Genomic DNA, 19336 nt, shown 5'->3' on the forward strand with positions numbered 1-19336 from the left:
ATTTCTAATCCAGAATCTCACCTGGACAAACTCCCCTGCACATCACGCAGTTTCTGATTTCACTTAGTGACAGCTTAACTCAAACAGGCTGCAGTTCAGAGCGAACCTCACATCGGCAAATGATTTCACTGATTAGCATAATGTCAACCAGGCAGGAGGTGGTTGTCAAATAAAATCAGCTGCTTAGTGATCCTTAGGTAAAGCCTGCATGCTCTCTGACTCATGTGGAACACAGATGCTTATTTCTGCAGTACAGTACCAGACTCTCCGATACCTAAAAATATGGAAAGCAATGTGTTGACGAGGCTGCTACGATGGTGGTGGGAGTCCCATCAGCGCTGAAAAGGCTGAACATATGGCTCATCCTGTGATGTGATTTAGAATGTCTGCAACCCAAGCAGATGCAGGAATCAGAGTATTAACACAAAATGCCCAGCCATCATGCAGATCGTAATGGATCGTCTGCTAATACGTATTTGAACTGCTCATTATTTTAGCACTTCTACTGTGTTAGACGGTGATAAATACTGTATGTGCATTTGCTAATGTAAACAGGCTTCATATGTATTCAAGCTGCACCAAAGGAGCTGAGTGCTGACAAGGCACATACAGGCATGGAGAAAACAAAGAGAGCGCGAGGGGAAGAATAAGGAGACGAAGAGAAGGCTTGTAATGAGGATCCTTTTGCTAAGGAAGAAGGGGGCGTCTCCTGGCTGTCTTAATAAAGCAGGAGGGAGGCAGCAGTGGGACAGTATTAATGATGTGCTCAGCTGTCTAGATCATATCTGTCATGTTCATACAAAAAGAATGAGAGCGAAGGGAGGATGGTGAACATATCCTAAAGATGAAAATAGACATTTATGTGTTTTAATATCAGTTCAATGTGATTATTAAACCGTGTGATATATTTTAGGTTGGAGGAAACATTAAATTGATTTACTTAACAGTAAAATCGTGTAATCGAGTTGTCGTGTGGTCAGATATTTTAGCCTCCTGCAATATGGATGCTGTCAGGTAATCCCGATGTTTTATACTGCAGCATAAAACTCTATGTGTGTGTATATGTTTGTGGTCCACATGGTGCTTATCATACTGGGACCTAAATCTGTTTACACGGTCACATTATGGAGGCTTGTCATCGTTATTGGGACATAAAGTAAGTCCCCGTAACATAAATCATTAAATTTTAAGTTGAAGACAGCAGATATTGCTGGGCAAGAGAAGGTCAGAGAGGAGATTGAGTTTTCTGAGTGAGAACAGTCCCTATAGAAACCAGGAGAAAAGCAGAAAGTGAGATATGGTTGTATGGAGCACATGGGAAAAGCCCTTCAAAGCTGCTTCCTAATCCTCTTCTATCCCAGACCCCCTCCCTTCTCCTTCTCTCAGTTTAATCTCCGACACTGCATTAACATTTAAATTTTTCCACAGCTATTTGAATCTATCCTATGCTGCGACCACCTAGATTTATGCATTTATACTAATTACCTACTGCTAGGGTGGGAGGTGGATGGTTTAACCTTCTCACAGCTAATTTCTCATGATTTCTCCAAAGCCTTGACGCAGCCCGCAGGGGGGGGGGAAAAATGACCTTTTCTAATTTTATTATCAGCAATATAAACAAAATGACACTAATAAGCATAATGTGATGACACCTTTAAAAACATCTCATTCCATTTCATTTTGGAGCATCAGATGGTAATAATGAAGCTGACCAAATATTTGATTGGCTTTTATTTGCAAAACATGATTTGCATATATTTTTTTTTTTAATCTCAGACATATTTCCTGAAACAGGATGGATGGTAGGAAAATATAACCATTACCAAACCAAATGGAATTTCAGATCCGGTGTGCCTGTTGTCAGGACTTCCAAAACACGGTTGATTGCGAGATTTTGCATGACATCTTGGATTAGCTCATTCCTCACTCCTCATAGGTTTTAGTCCATATTGACATGACAGCATCACACAGTTTCTGGAGATTTGTTGGCTGCACGTCCATGAGCTTTGTACCATGGTGCATTATCCTGCTGGAAGCAACCATCAGAGGATGGGTACACTGTGGTCATAAAGGGATGGATAACACAGTGGTGTTTAAACAACGCTCAATTGGTACTAAGGGGTCTAAAGTGTACCAAGAAAATATCCCTCATGTCATTATACCACCAGCAGTGGCCTGATACGAGGCAGGATGGATCCATGCTTTCATGTTGTTTATGCCAAATGTGAAGAAATCACGATTTATCAGACCAGCCAACGTTTTTCCAGTCTTCTGTTGTCCAATTTTCCAATCCGATCCAGCTTTATTTATAGACCAATTAAAACAAAACAGCTTACTTGATCAAATTCCAATTAAAAGACAGAATTAAAATAAAAAACACATATTAAACAAACATAAAAAATAAGACAAAGTAACAATAAGTTTAAAATAAATACAATTAAAAAGACTTTAAAAGGTTTTATTAAAAGTAGAAGATTAAAAAGTGTCCAAATATTGACTCAAACTGACTAGAAGCTAATTGTCATGGAGAAAATGTGTATTTTTAAATGTGATTTGAAGACCTCAAATGTTGAAAAGCAAACAATAAAACTTCAAGAACAACAATGAAATGGACAGGCAACCATTATGAAGAGCCGAGCGCAGTTGTAATGTGCTCATGTTTTGTGAACTGAAGCCTTGGTTTCCTGTTCTTTGCTGACACAAGTGTTCTGCTGCTGTAGCCCATCTGCTTCAAGGTTACATGTGTGGTGTGTTCAGGTTTCCTTCCTATCAGCCCAAAGCAGTATGGCCACTTTCCTCTGACGTCTGACATCAACAAGGCATCCAGACCCAGAGAACTGCTGCTCACTGGATATTTTCTCTTTTCAGACAGTTTTTTATAAACCCCAGAGATGGTTTTGTAGGAAAACCTCAGCAGAGCAGCAGATTCTGACACACTCACACTAACAACAACGGCAAGGTTTACTGCCACTTAATTCACCTTTCTTCCTCATTGTGATGCTCACTTTGAACTTCAGCAGGTTTTCTTGGCCGTATCTATGTGTTTAAATGCATGAATTACTGCCATGTGATTGGCTAATTAGATATTTCTCCTAAAGAGCAGTTGGCAACTCTTTCAAGTGTGCCTAATGAAGTGGCCAATTAGTGTGCACTGTTTTGAGACATTTGGACAATGTTTGTTTGTTATCTGCCCCAACAACACTGGGATCGGTGTCACTGTGGGAAAAGCTGTTAGCAGTTAGCAATCCGCTGGATCTCTAGTGGGAAGGTTTTTAAAGTGTTCAGCAAGTCAGCAGCGACACAAAAGTTCAAACCACAAAAAAATGGTAGATGTTAAAAAACTAGTGAGAGCTCAATGACTTTTCAAGTTGTTTTAGTTTCTCTTGGGTTTGAGAGATGCTCGGGTTAGAGGAGGAGGAGGAGGAAGAGACTGTTGTTTTGGTGCTCTGCCACCAAAAACCTTATCTGCCCTGCTGCTGTAGTGGAAATGAATGTCATCAAAGCTCGGCTTGGATAATGGCCACAAAAAAGGTATCATATTATGGTTTCAGCTGTGCTAATGAAAAAAATACCCTCTCTGAGGCCTCAAACAAGGCAAGGTGCCAGTTCTACTTGACAGTTCAAAACAATATTTTTTTTTCATTGTTGTGTGTGCTCGCCCTTTGGGCATCTGGTAATTTCTCAGCACAATTAATTCAAGTAGACTTTGTTAAAAGGTCAATAGTGAATGATAGATTATGTTGTTTTTAATTATATTTTTTTCTGTAACACCGCTGAAAATGAGATAACGAATGAATTCGAATACAAGCCCTTTTTACTGTGTGTGCTACCTGCCAGTGAATGATAAATAGTTCAGGTTAATTTGCTCACGCTGCATGCATCATTCCGCTGAGGGTTTATAAAACTTCACTGATGCACATTTAAACATCTTTTTATACCGCTGACTGCAAAAATGATTCGAGGTACATTAGATAACAGGCGTCGTACACCTGAGCAATGTCATATTTGTGAATTTACATTCTCAAAGGTGCTGACGTCAATCAAGTCCAACGCCATTATGAGAAAAAAAAATATGTTGAGACCTTTTACATCTCAATTTGTTTCTGAAGCGGAGCCAAAGCTCACTAATTAGAATGATACTGCTTTTGGAGCTGCATGCCACAACTATGCTTTCTAATTTCAAATGTGTGTGACGGTGGTGCGGCCCATGTGGGTGGTGTAAATCCCTCTCAGCTCACGTTCAACACCGCCGAGAGAAAAGGCCGAACATCACTGAACGTTGTCACTGAGTAACACGATATAAGACCGTTTTTGTCTTAATGCGTTAAAGCCTTCAGTATCAACTTGTCATTCTTTTGATTTTTAAAAGGCTGCAAAAAAGCAAAAATATAACAAGCATGCATGTGACTGATTTTATTATGACAGTGATGCACACTGTGTGAGAAAAGCAGGTGATGGTCATGATTCTAAATGTTACATTTTGGCTAATATTCCTGTATCACTAGCACAGCACGACAGATATATGGACATACAGTTTGCTGCAGAGTACCTATGCGGTACACTAGGTGTGACACGGCTTGTCGCTGCTCTATTCCACCCCTGAGTGCTGTGAAGCTGATTTATAAGTGGGAGGAGCCCGCGAGCTGCAATCAGCCCGTTTTCATCAGCATTATAGCTGCCTGACAACATCCAGCTGTCCCCGATGTGCCACAGAGGGCTGATGGTGCTCATCGCAGCTCTGCAATATTACCACAGCACTCACTGTGATAAAAATATATAGTCGACACACACGGATACTTTCCTAGAGTCAATCATGCAGACAGACACTTGTAGAATAGCTTTGCTTTGTTTTTGTTGTCTTTTTATTTATTATTTTTCTTCATCTAATAATAAAAATAATAATAATGTCGTTATTATTAATATTTTTATTACTCTACAACTTGTTTCTTAATATGAATCTTAATCTTGCATAGTTTGATTCTTGTGGGTTACGCTTGATAGTTGCTAGCAGCTTGTGTCAAGGGACTTGGAACAAGTGAATGAATTTTACAAAATGATGCTGCAATCTACTTCCAGGATGAGAGCACACCTAATCAAAGCCCTGACTCAACAATGCATCAGCGTTAGGCAATCTCTCTCTCTTCCCTTTTTCCTGATGCCGCCTCTCCAGCTGCTCCCACTAACTTGTGATATAATGACATTATACTGTAACCTGATAAATTGTGAACCCAGCTGGCTATATCTGGTTTTGCTTTTACAACAGCTGGGATGCTACATGCACCGGGCGCTGCTGGTGCAAAGCGCAAAAATCAACAGAAAACATCCAAGCACAGCTATAAGTCTTCGTTTGAGCCGAGTTTGAGAATTGACGACGTTGTTAAATCATTAAACAGTGTCGTTTGTTTGGAAAAAACAAAACAGATCGGTCCTGTTTTGTACGTGCTGCTCTCAAAAGTACAAATTATGGTCCTAAAATTGTTTTTATGTCATTATGTCCACTATGTTTGGGTACAGTTTTGGTTAATTGTCAGGGTGCTAGTGTGAGCATTCATGTTAACACAGACAAAGCTGCACTGTCTGAGGTTGCTGTCAGGAGGTCCAGCCTCTGGTTGCAAAAGGAAGTCTAAAGATTCTACAAATGTACTTGTACTTGTATAGTACTTTTGTACTCTAACTGAGAATTCAAAGTGCTTTTTAATGTTAGTCGCATTCACCCAATCACACACATTTATACAAGAGCTTTTTTTCTGCGCCTAAGCACCTTGCCTAACATTCACACACACACTCACGCTCATAATCCAGTGGATGCTTCAGGGAAAACACTGAGTTTAACATCCTAGCTCAAAGATGCGCCTGAGCTTGTACGCTGGAGGAGCCAAGGATCGGACCACAGGCCTTCTGACTGGTGCCCTACCTCCTGAGCTACAGCTACCCCTGAAGTCTATGAGAAAACAAACTTCCTCCTTACTTGTTTGAGACCCAAGGGGGGAAAACTGATGATTTTATGGTCTCTGGCTCTGTTTAACAGAGAGAGAGAGTTGGAGTTAAATAGACAGCAAACAGAATGTGCTTGTGGACATGGCTACCTCGTGAGTGACAGTGTTCTCAGTCCGGTCCACCCTTTGCTCCTGCGTGTGGTTTAAGAACTGAAACCAAGAGCACAACAGAGAAAATGCCAAAATCAAAGCTGCAAAAGGACAGTACAGAAAGCAGCATCCAGTGTCAGAGCAACTATGTCCATCTTTTGTAAACACTCCCTGTTTTCTTCAGCGCGTTAAAGGAACTAATTCTTACCATAACCTGAACTTTAGAATAGCAGGTTAGCTTGTTACAGTGAATTCACAAAGTATTCCCACTCATGCACATTTTGTCTACTTTATTATCTTGTGTTTTTAATTCTAAAATGAAGACAGATTTTAAAAATGGTCATTTTCTCCAATCAATATTTTATGTATGTGTTCCAGTAAAGCAAGAGTAGTACGATATGTACAGAGGGTCACAGCAGTCTGATTTTGATTAGACTGATTTGTAAAAGAAGCAGTTACAGCTTTATGTCTTCTTAGATTAGTCTACAGGTGGTTTATTTCATTGCTGATGTGAATGCAAGTGTGGTTACTAACTCAAACTATATAATTTCTTCATGTCAAACAAAATTAATTCATATGAAGGTTATTTAAGACATTGCGTGGAGGGCTTCCTGACTTTAATCATTAAACTGTTATTCTTTCAGAAATATGTACTAGACAAGCTAGATAAATTCTTAATTGCACGATACAATGATGGTATGTAGAATTAATTAGAATAGGGCTTTGTGTGGCCAGGATGGCCACACAAATGCAAAAATGCCTCAACTTAGCCATGGTTAAATTCTGTTTTCTTGGCAAATTAATTTTTAGACAGAGCGTAAAATAAAAAAATATGTTTTCTTCTGCTAGGCTGAACATGCAGACATTTATTGATTTTGTTTCTCTCCATCTAATGCATTCAAGATATAACAGTACCGCTCCGCTCAGCTGAGGAACAGTCTGCTTTTGTTCTATCAAGCATAACTAACAACCGTCATTTGTATCATTGTTGCCGCAGCTGGATGACGGTTGTCTAAAAGAAGCGGCTCTGTCTTTCCTGCACAAAAAATGCAGACTTGTTAATGTGCGCAGCCCTATTACTTAATAGATTACACTTTAAAGCGCGCATACAATCGTGGCTTTATTTGCAGGTAAATGTTGTCATTAGTGATTGCAGCAGACACCGAACTAAACGTGTTTCAAACAGATGCGCCTCTATTGAGATCAAAAGCAACAAACAGAAGTCGGTAATTTGGCACACATTTAATGCAGCGGGCTTTCATAGCGCGAAAATGATGGTAATTGAAATGCGGTGTCACTTGGCAAACTGCTGATGTGAGAAAGGTAATAAATGAAGAATCAAATAGTCCTTAACATCTTCCCCTCACTGTCATTTTATCTCCTGTTATCATCCGAGAGACAGTTACCGCTTTGTTGCTACCCAGAAGGAACCCTGTTTAAAAGTGACGCCGACGTTCCCTTGTTCTCGCGCAGAGGGCTTCAGATCTCGGTCTAATCAGATTTAATGGACGTAAAATGAATCGGTGAAACCACGGTATCAATCGTTCTCTTTCTTTTCATCAATATACCAGAGACTCGTCGCTTTGGCGGTAGGACTTGAGTGCTGGTGAAACATCCAAACCACTAGGTAAACAAACCACTGGTAAGAGTGCAGTCCCACTGAAAGAGGACATTTTCTCTAAACTGTTTTGTTTTTTTTAAACTATCACGTTAAGGATGCTAATTTGAGCGAGCACACATGTTAGACTCATACAGTGACAGAAGTGATGATTGCTGCTGAAGATACAGACACAGTGACCTTTCTCTATTTCTTTTTAAGGACATAAGAGTGGAAATGATGGAGCACGCTGTGGGAGAGGAAAAGGCCACATACAGCCTCTGGGCTCCTTCATGCCTCCTAGAAATGGAGCCAGACTGATCAACATAAACAAGGATGAAATTATTTGCGGCTGTCTCACAAAAGTATGTAACTGATCGGGTTACTCGGATGATCACAGCATAGACATTTCACATCTACCTTTTTCATTGCTGTTTGCCTGATGTTGTCCCGTGTTAAATAATGCTCATTAACAACAATGCTGGGTTAGTTTCAACATTAAGCAGAGATTTCTGTCCGTTCTTCGCTTTCACAGCACACAGTATGAAAAGAGGATTCATTCATTATCACACCACAGACAAATTAACAGGGGTGTTTCTAAATACCCCGGGTTCTCGCAAAGACACCCAGCCCCTCCATGCATTGTTGATGTTGTTTGGGCTCAGTTCGTCTGTGGCAGATTGGCTCACGGGGAAGCTTGCAGACATTTGAATTAAAGCTGCAAAACTATTAAAAATGTATGGCCCTGTATGAATGCATGACCTATATTTTCCATGCAAATAAATAAATAAACAGGGTTTAGAGGGGATGATGCAAATCTTCAGAAGTGGGACACAGGATGAGCTAATGACAACAATAAAGAGTTTGGATTTCACACTGAGAGCATAATGGAGACCAATCCTGTGTTACTCATTCCCTCACCTCCTCTCTTTTGCTTCCCCCATAATCAGGCTATCCCACAATGCACCCTGCAATATCCATCCCAGCGTGGTAGTGTTTGAATTGGCCTCTCATGGTTCAAGTGCATATTGTGACTCACCTCTCTCTGGCTTTCATGCGGTGTGTTTTTTACAGACTTGACATTGACACAAGGTGGTTGTTGGAGTCTTTTTCTTATTGACGGTGATGCGGCCTTTCTCCTTTATTCTGTCCCCAGATCATGTCTGTCTGTCTTCTTTTTTCTGCCTCTCTTCTTCGCTCCTCTCCCCTCGCCCTGTCTGCCTGCCTCTGTTGTCTTGGTAGATTTCTTCTTCACTGCCATTCAGACGATGTCAAGGACCATGGCAGGGAAAATAAAGGCCACTGGTTTCTTGCTTCATGATGGGCTGTCGTCTTGTGACTGAAGCAGCTTCTAAAATTCACTGTAGGGGGGGAAAAAAAAGTGGTAAACAAATGCGTCAACCATCAGCCAAAGAAAAAAGATCTGCGTGACACTTTCTCTGCTGGGTTTCTCTGCCAGCCCAGGGTTGCAGCAGTGTCTCTCTTCTTAAGCGAAACCAAAAAAAAGCCTTGCAGTTAAGAAGAAGACTAAAAGGCTTTCGAGTCAAGGCATTAACATCAATTTGTCGTTTGCGTACTGTAGATGAAAAGGTCATCTTGTTATCTCTCACATGGTCTTATGTGACATTAGTGTTCAGCCTGAAATCTGTCTATAGACCATTGAACCGGGGACGTTATACTGACTCTGTGACAAGTGAATAACCTTTTACCTTGTGTTTTTGGCAAAGGCCATCCTGTCTCAGAAGCAACTCTGAAGCTAGCACTCCTTCCTCTCAGTAAGTTTGTGCCTGTGTGTATCAACTAATGTGTATGTGTGTGTGTATGTCTAGGTTTAGGCAAGGCTGTGGGCTGTTTACACGAAGCATAAAAGTGTATCCATGCTGAAATGACTAATTGGGAAATACAGTGCACAACCTCATTTGATGCACCAAGCAACTTCCTTCCTTTGCATGAATAACTGCAGGCTTGTGCCCTAAATACAGTACCTATGTGAAGCTTCCTACACCATGGCAGCCAGTAGAGTATTGATCTTATGAGCACTGCTAGATGATGAGAATCCCTGCACGACATTGTGCTTTTTAGCCTTCTTGTGTGCATTTTGGCTTTCACTCCGAGGGACTTTTCACCCCGCCTTTTGCACCTCTGCTCTGGCTTAAGCCACAAGACTGGCATCGAAGGGCCAGTAAAGAAGCTTCTTCTAAATAAACCTGACAGCGAAGCCAAGGTGTGGTGACATGCAAATCAATATTTCACAACATCAGCCACCGGCTGGTGGAGCACGGAGGAGGGGTGACAAGGTGCACCCAATACTGTCAGTGATTTAGACCGCAAGGTAAGTCAAGGGAATCCAGTTAGTGGTTGCATCTTGGTTACAGTTGCACTACACGCAGTAAATATAGTAGGGCAAATCACAAGCCAGCTAGCATGAAGTCATTTCTGGTTCAGCACCCAGTCCACATTCACCACTGCTTTTGCAGCAGTTTAGCTCCCAATTTACCGGAAGATAAGCTGGAAGTTGTTGATCACACTGAAATGACATCTGCGCTTTGTTTATCCACCATACGTGCCATAGCTGTTTGCAGTCTCATAGTGGAAAGAAAGGATCAGCGAAAGCAAAGCAGATGGCTCGCATATGGATGCAATTGCTCCGTCGTTGAATTGTACAATTTAGTTGTACAGATCGGCTAAGCGGCATGTCACAACACAAGCGCTGCTGATGCAGCTTGGCAGCCGTTTGAACGGCAAACATGTCATTCAGTTGTAAATTATGTTTCACGCAAGGTCACCTTGTGTAAAGGTTGGGAAGGAGAAGGAAATGAGCTGAGGGTGTAATTCATCTCTTCACGTCAGAGATATATATATCACAGTTAAACTCCCAGATAGCACCAGCACAAACTCAGCACAGATGTCTATATTTATTAGCCTTTTGAGCCATGCGTCTAAATAGTGTCAATTCAATGTTTATTGCTCTAAATTTCCACTTTAAACTTTTCACTGCAGCGCTATAAAAAGTAGGCAGATTTTAGCGGTGATTGTGTGCTGAAGCAATATCAACGGATGTAAACGTGGCTCTTTACACAAATTTATGTAAATGCAGGGCTGTGCGTCATCCAGGACTTGTAGCTGGTATCCTTTTATTGGCACTGCTAAATCTCCGTCCTTGTGTGACATTCAACTCCAATCCATGCTCCCTCAAGGATACATGTCTTAGCATAATACAGACAGCTTAGGAGTCATTGAGATGTGGCCCATCTACTCCAGTAGAAAGACACTGCCAGGCAAGGGCCCCCCCCCCCCCCAAAAAAAAAGAAAAGAAAAAATGCTCGTTGCCAGCTTCATGCCAACTCTGTGCCTCTCCAGCTTTGGCACTCTTGACCGCTCACTCAATTTCATTCACACCTCCCCTCCCCCACTCGCAAAGGATGTAAAGAGACAGCATACGGTCCACTTTGGCTGTCCTGTCTGGTCACATTACATTCAAATGCTACGCAAGAGGTCACCTTGTATTCTCTAATAGAATTGCCTATATTTTTTTCCCAATAAACCACATGTTTATCGTCAACTAATATCATCCTTGTGCTGAGTACTGTGCCAGATACAGGGAGACGGGCAAGGTCAAATCCCTCTCTACAGTCCCCATCTGGCACTAACCCCAGTGACAAGGGTGTCTGGGAGAGGGAGCGAGTTTCATGCTGGATGCACAATTTGTCCACTGTTTACTCTTCCATCCATTTGCATCACTGACAGTAGATCTGAGTGACATTAACACGAAGCTACTGTCAGAGTAGTGCCGCTTTCCTCGTACTTGGAGATCATCTCCCAGATTCTGCATATGATGCTTCCATGATGCAACATGCAACTCCACATGTAAGCTAGACGCCTAAACAGCCTCGAGCATCTTAAGAGATCGGTTCTGAGAAATACGATGAGGGGAAAAATTGATTCTCAGCAAAAAAAGTGGAGCAGAGTTTAAAGTATGAATTTTATCCAAACAGTGTGGAGCGAAGAGTGGACTATTTCTTTACAAGCTGCAGTGATTATCCCAGAGCCATGCCAAAAGCTAGCACACAACAGGTTCATTGTACAGTTAAATAAAAGAGACACAACTTGTACATTAGTGAGCTTTAGCTTTTAACCTTTGGAGAGAGCTGAGCTGCCTGTTTCCCCGCTGTTTCCCGACCAAGCTTCCTACCTCCTTGCTGTTGCTTCTCATTAGCGGAAAAGACAGAAATAGGAGTCGAATCGATCTTGTCGGTAAGGAGGGGAAATATGTGAAAACTCAAACTGTTAAAGCATTTCTGAAAATCTAAAACCAATTTCAAAAGCAACTACAGACACATTTTGAACCAAACTGTGAACTGAATATGTGCATCTCCTCACTTATACAGGAAGGTTAGGTTGTGCTTCAGACATGCATCCTGAATAAAGCATCAGAAAAAGTCGCTGCAGTATATGTAACTCGTTTAGGCAGATTTTCAGGACACGGCACTGTGAAAAAAGCTGCAGCTTGTCAGGCTTGTTGATTCCAAGAAAATCCATTGATTACAAACAGCTGCCTTACAGCTTTTATGTCACTCCAACATCTTTGTTTTCTTTTTCAAAAGATCAACTTATTAAAGAAAAGAAATGATCTGAGCGTATAGCTGGATGCGCTTATTGTACATTCAGGTGGATTGCTGAGAAGTGCGGTCCTGTGTTATGTATTACATAAGCACAACAGGGTTCCTCAACCCTGCTAGCGAATGAATAGTCACACCTGATGAGGAACAGAATGACCTGATTTCCTGTATCTCCAGAGACATCTGTGCAGATGAAGGAGCACGGTGCATCAGGCCTCCTTTTGCCTTTTTCTCCAACCTGTCATGGCATCAATCCTGCCTTTAGATGTGCTCTCCATAGGGAACTAATCAGAGAAGGTACAGTGGTTTAACCTTCTCTGTCGTTCTATTTCTAAACGTGAACATATCTATCCATCCAGCCTTATATTTTGTCAACCTTTCTCTTCTTCCTCCTCGGAGATTACGTTTTTCTTCCCTCCTTCTTATGCTGACTTTCTTTCTGCCGCTCCCTCTCTTTTTATCTCTCCTTGCCCCCCTTCCCCTCCCCTCCCCTCCCATGTTTTGGTAGCGCTGCAGCTCTTGGAGCTCAGGGACTATGATTAGGACAGAAGAGAACTGGCTGTAAGACAGAGACAAACTCAGAACTGGGTCATCATTGTTTCTGTGTGAGGGCCCGCTCTGCAGATGAAAAGCTTGAAGACAAGAGCAGCAAATGACGCTCAATACAGTACCGGGAGCCGCAGACATTTCTGTGCTACAGAAATACCCGCGCAAAGGAATATGAACTGCGACGCAGAATTTATGTAATAAGAGTTAAATAAAACATCTTACTGGCCTGCTTTTCTATGTGCGAAACCTCCGAGTTAGTAATCGCCCGGCGGTCTGCTGTAGCCGCGCGACAGAGATGGAGCACAGTCACTGTGCTCGTGAACGAGACAGGGGAAACCTTGGTTGGTTGTCACAGAGTAATAGAATTTTGACACTGATCATCATTTTGCTCCTGCTGTTTTGTGCTCTCTCTGTCTCTCCTTCTTGTCCTCTCTGCAGCCATCTCTCTCTCTCTGTGTCTTCCACCCCTTTAGCAGACAGTCTGACAGGGTCTGTCCCACTGGCCAACCATTCAGCACTCATCATGCGCATCATTTCCTCTCATCATTCCCCCCGGTGTGCTTCTTCCATCTCTTCTGGCCTGTTCACTCGCCATCAACCACTCCACGTAAACCCTTTTATTTGTTCGTGTGTGTGTGTGTGTTTGTGCCTCAGTGTGCAGCCCATAAAATCCCATTAAATAATATATAGTCAAGCACACTGTTTCATGCAGCTTGCTTCGTCACGCTGTCTAAGTGTGCATTTGTGAAGATAGTGTGTGATGTCAGTTTGAAGGAACTAGCTGGGGTTATATTTCATATATAATGTGTTAAAAGCAACAAGTATGGCACCAAAGACATCTTCTGTTGAAAGTTCACATCTACTGTTTTTAGCCTTTTGAGTTCAGTTGAATTTATTCTGAAACTAGGATGCAAACAGCATGTAGTAACTCTATTTAAATACTATGTCTCTAAAATCAGTTACTTGAGGACGAAGAACCTTAACCTGATATTCGTATATCAGAATGTCGGTTCTTCAGCTTGATATGTGTTTTTTTTTAATTTATTTATTTTATTCTGGCTTGTGTTAAACCTTTATTGCAAATCCGAATCAGTGGTGCCTTGGCCTACTTTCCAAACCATCGAGGAGCAAATAATCAGCTCGAGCTAAGGATTTGCCTGGCACTCTTTCAAACGTGGATGCTTGTGAAACATCCCTGTTTGCAAGTGTTGGGTTTCACTGAGAGACTTTCAGAGTGTTTGCCATTTCTTGTAGCTAACAGGGAGGATTTTGAGACCTCTACTGCCACCTAGAGTATAATCAGAGGAGGATCACGAGGGACTGAGCTGCGTGGCTAGACAGGATTTGTAATCATCTTTACAACACCAAAGTGAATTGCAATGCAGTACATGAAATCAAGCTCTTACTTGAATTATGCACATCACAAGTCATAACATGGACACCCATCATTTCCCTGTGTCGATCGTTTCAATACTGGATACTCTGTCTTTATTGTAGGATTATTTATGCCAAACACATGACAATTCCTGGTTTGGTTTTTTGTGGATTTGTTCTTTCACTGCCTCTCCTTTCCTTCCTCGATGAGCCTACTCACAGCATAGAAGTAATGCCAGAACGGTTCCCACTGCCAGAAATTGCCCGGAGGTTTATAAATGAACTATTTGTTGTTCAGAGTGTGGGAAGATATTTCTTTTTATTATACAAGTAAACCCAACAGCAGCGACTAAAAGAAGAGAGGAAACCACGGATCATCAGAGGCTTAAAACCCTTTTGATGTATTATCCACCTCATTTTTTTCATATGATTTCCTTCCCCCTTTATAGTCTGTGCTACAATTCTTCTACACAATTCAAAATATCCCTGCCACTCATCCCACAATGATTTTTCTTATCACCAGCTTCATCTCCTTTTAATTAAACCTTTCACTGGACGGAGACACGGACCATTATGCTCTCTATATTTCAGAGAATAGATGGGAAAATGACTTAACACCTTATGCTGACCTTTCTCAATCACTGCCCGCTGGCAAAGCTACACAAAGCGATTTCCCCAACATATTTATCTCATCCAAAACACACCTTAGACTTAATCTTAATGGCCTTTTCATTACCCTTTTAATTAAGCTGCACTGTGAGTGTTAAATGTCTCTCGGGAGCTTATGTCATATCTAACCTATACACGGTCATTTGGGGTAGTTAAGCCAACATTAAGCACAAAGTATAGCCATCAATTACTCATGTTGTTCTTTATCATGCTTGTGTTGCACAGTAAATAAGCTGAGACGAGCTCTCATTTACATAGCAGCCGTGCTCGTGTTGCAGGCATAGGGGGAAACGAATAAATGCAGGGTTTCAATATATTCAGTGATCTCACTGCAAATGCTGATTGTTTGAGTTCTTGGATGAGTGAGAAATTGTTGATGGAGTAAACAGGAGTTTATTTATATTTTTAAGAAGCGATGCATGCAGGGTTTTTCAGACGAAGCTGAAATTAGCCAGAATTCAGAAATATGATAATAAATGTTTGACTTAATTGTTTTTTATATGTATATTAGATATGGAAAAATCATGAGGCCACTGAAGTTATTAAAGTCTGTGTAATATCAGCATTATGAGCCGTTGTGCAGAAGTTGCAGTCGATTTGTTTTGAGCTCAGCACCTGGACAAGGAAGACGTGCATCTATTTTTTGCATTATTCAAATAAATCTATCAGAAGATTACATTACTGATTACCGTTCAAAATGTGTTTTTCCCAACCTCGAGAATTCATCCACACGAGGAGGATAATTGTTATACATTCCCTGTTCTGTATGAATAATGGGATCTAATCAGAATCACTTCATAATCAAGCCCAAGAGGCATTTTCTCATGCGCACCAACAAGACAATTGTGGGAGCATCACTGATGTTTGTGGGATTCCCAGTAGATGGCAGTATTTCCTCACATCCTCCTTGTGGTAATGAACGCAGGGGAGAATACACCAGAGACAAAGGTCAAATAATATAAAATAGTGGTCACCAGGAGACCGGGGACTTTCTCAAGTGCCTAGTGGAGCTACTTAGTGTGAGATCTGCCGGAGGAAAAGGCAGAGGTCCCATTTCCACCTCAGCAAAATGAAATCAAAAGCCCCTGGGATTTGAGGCTGACCTTCCTATAGCTCCCACTGCACTTGAGTGATTACTGAAATATAAGAGACAGGATGGTGCAGAGCTGAATTGTCACATAATCCTTAACCGCAAAGCTACATAATCGCCCGAATATGAATTGTTTTACATGAATTAACAATTATTGTGTACTGTAATTAACATTTGCAGTGAACTGTAATTTGGAGTCTTTGGAGCGGATACAAACACAACACACAAGAGCATTATTATTACAAAGAAAACAAAGAGGCCGAGTTGTTTCTGCGTTAGGAAACAATGCTCTGTACTGTAAAGTGTAATATGAGGCTAAATGCCAAACTTGTTTGTTTAACGTTTCAGTGAAAAGGAATTCCTTTGGTTCGCTTCAGACCTGCATGCATTTTATTGGGTTGTGTGGGATTTGGGCAGGAAACCAGAGCTAATGCCCCCTCTCCCACTTCAAACGGATGCCAGGCACCCTTAAATGTCATGAGGTGGTTAGAGAGTTGACGGAGGTGGGAGGGAGCGGAGATTGAGGAGTGGGAAGCTCGGGCTCGCTGGGTGGAAGAGAGAAATCCAGCCACAGCGGGCTCTTCTCTGAGCTTATCAGCATGTGCTGGATGTAGCTTTATCGAGGCTGCTAAGGCAAACCAGATGCAGCGTAAGCTGCTCTGTGCCACTATGTGTCAGGTACAGCCTGGGTCAACCTGAGGCGCCTCAGCAGAATAGGAAGAGGCCAGTATACATTTCAAACTCACTGCAGATGTTCCCGACTAGTGTACAGTAGAATGTAAGCTCCCGCAGCTCATCTTTTTGACTTTGAAGACTTTAGCAGGTCTCATGTTGTCACTTCAGTTACTCACCCAGATGGATTTCTCCTAATTTTTTTTTTTTGTCAGATTGACAGCCTGCAGTAGTTTATAGCCGGGGTATCAAAGCCTGCGAGTGTGTGTTCTCGGGTGTGTTGGTCACTGGGAATCCCATGTTCTCTTTCCAGCAGTAGTGTTTATAGGATTTTGCCTCATTTTCTCCAGTGTTAATTTATTTCCATGAAGGCAGCCATGACACATTCTCTCCTCTGCCTTCTGTCTCTGTGTGGCTTAACTTTACTGAGCTATGAATTTCTCTCCTCGTCTCTCTACCCCGAATGGAAGAATAGGCTAGACTGACTTCAGTTGCTGCTACATGGTTATTTTGACAGCGAGCGTGATCATGACTTTTAATTCCTCTCCCACTTTTCCTCCCTTTCTCAGTTCTTTCAGTCTCCCACAGCCTTGCTATGAAGCTATAAGTGTCCACACCCTGCTATTGCATTGTTTTGTGGCTTTGGATAACTTCTCATTGTATTGTTATCCTTCCCAAAGTATGTCATTTTGGTTCATATGTGTCAGTGGGTAGATGAACATGTTGTGGCGCGGTTGACTTCAATTTCCCATGCCTGTGACTAAGCATTTCAAATCTCCAGCTTGCCAGTATCACGCTCCTCCCTCGCTGCGAGTCTGTTTGGCAACGAGAAAATACCATCTCTCTCATCATCTGGATTATATGGAGCTCATTTGGCTTTGATTGCAAAACCATTAAGGCACAAATGTGTCGGTGACTGACCTGTGACCTTTCTCATCAACTGACAAGCCAAACTGGTCTCATCACTCTTCCTCTCAGGCTCTTTGGACCCTTGGGGTCTGGGTCAGGGTTTGGTAGTGTTTTTGCTGTCTTTCTGTCAGACTTGCATGATCCACTGCCACTTTACGAGGGAGAACGAGGCTGAGAAATGAGGCATTTCCGGGCTCAAGGGTTTATTCCTACAGCACAGTGGATTACATTACAAGTTAGAAAGGGGATGGGGGGTGTGACTCATCTTTTTAAGAAATATTTTGCTCCGAACGCTGACCAGACGATCTAAGAGACAAACCTGTGCAGGCAGGATGCTTTTGGATGTGCCTGTAAATTAGATCACTTTTGTAAGACTATTTCCAGCCTTACATGTGTTTTTAAAAAGTTGAAGCATGCACAGTAATCAGTCTTACATTGTGACACCCTCAGTAACTACTCTGGTGGATGTTAAAAGAAATGCTTATCACATATCTAGTGGAGTGAAACTGTCAAACTCTGTGCTTCTTCGTTTTAGTTGAAAACAAAAGAGGATATAAAACAGGGAAATGTAGTCTTTTCTTGTCTTACTTTTTTTTTAATAGCTGTTCCTCCAGGCATACATTGAAATGCATTTCATGCTAATAAATACCAAAAACAAGCTGGTGCACACATGGTGAAAAACAGGCGTATTGCTATTTGATATTCTGAACTAAAAGGCAGCTGTCAACAACTTATGATCAATAGTGTCATCAGTACAGTAAAAACAACAAAAGACGACATGGCATCTCACATTACTGGACAGTTTTAATACTGCTGTGTGTCATCATATGGCTATCACCCTGCGCTGAGGACGGGTTTCTGTGCTGCCCACGTCTCCCCCTGGGCAGCATGTTTGCTCCAGATCACAGCTGACCATGTGCTGCAGGGACGGAGGGGAGGGGAGGGCAGGCGGAGGCTGACGAAGGACCACGACTTGAATGCTGGGGCCCTGCCGCAGGAGGTCGGTCAGCTCTCCGTGTGTTGAGTTGACCACCGACACACCGTTCACCTCCACCAATCTGATAGCAAAACACACACATGCAAAGATAACGTGTTAGATCTTTATTTCAAGTTATGTGTGGAGAAAAAATACATCTTTGCAGGTAAACGTAAGACCTCGGCTTATGTAACACACAAAAAATGCTCTTCAAATCACAGAGCATTAAAACTGAAAAAGCTACACATTTACACAGAGCTCGTTAAAAGCCCTCTATTAGTTTTTCTTTATAGACACCCAGGTTAAACTTAGAGCAGCTCCTTGTGTTTTTTCATTAGCTGTGTAAAGAGCATTGGCGCGAATGCTGCGATGAAGGAACACAAACAGCGAGCCTGAAAGACTCTTTTCAGCTACTGTGATTCTGTCACACAGACTTCTTTTTCCCCTGCAGTATTGTTTTAAATGATGGGCAGTGTCTCTAAGCACAGTTCGTACTCGCTGTAATTCTATAATTTCTTAATTGCATGAAGTTCTTTTATCTGTTCCCTCTCACTCTCTTCTGCATCCAAGTATTCCGACGGCCCGGACTACACCTTTCTTGGCTGCTGCCTCAAAGCACATTGTGCGCTGTCTATCTTGGGTCAATCAAATGGACCAATATGGCAAGGCCATGATGATCCACTTGGTAAAATAAATCCGCTTGGCATCTTTCTTGGCCTTAAGACAACAATTCTGATGGCTAAAGATCCAAAAAAACAAAAAAAAACAACAAAAAAAAACCAAGCAACATAACGT

At 41.9% G+C, this 19336-nt stretch overlaps 1 protein-coding gene and 1 long non-coding RNA gene across 6 annotated transcripts in view; both read right to left on the minus strand.

The window, feature by feature from the left end:
• Positions 1 to 2482: 2482 nt before the first annotated feature.
• On the minus strand, positions 2483 to 13669 carry LOC121815416. The gene is made up of 3 exons (XR_006055068.1): positions 13074 to 13669; positions 8723 to 9044; positions 2483 to 6146 (listed from the first exon to the last, which is right to left on the minus strand). It is a non-coding gene; the product is annotated as an uncharacterized LOC121815416 (long non-coding RNA).
• Positions 13670 to 18351: 4682 nt separating this feature from the next.
• LOC102303475 overlaps positions 18352 to 19336 on the minus strand; it is a 32492-nt gene continuing 31507 nt past the window's right edge. For all 5 annotated transcript variants that reach the window (XM_005936317.2, XM_042226335.1, XM_042226334.1 and 2 more), the window contains one exon: positions 18352 to 18623. In XM_005936317.2, coding sequence (XP_005936379.1) covers positions 18389 to 18623 — 235 coding nt within the window. In that variant the 3' untranslated portion in view covers positions 18352 to 18388. The remainder of the gene's footprint in view (positions 18624 to 19336) is intronic.

This window comes from Haplochromis burtoni, unplaced genomic scaffold, assembly GCF_018398535.1.
Source record: "Haplochromis burtoni strain Fernald_Lab_line unplaced genomic scaffold, NCSU_Asbu1 Contig_207, whole genome shotgun sequence".
Taxonomy (NCBI): Eukaryota; Metazoa; Chordata; class Actinopteri; order Cichliformes; family Cichlidae; genus Haplochromis; species Haplochromis burtoni.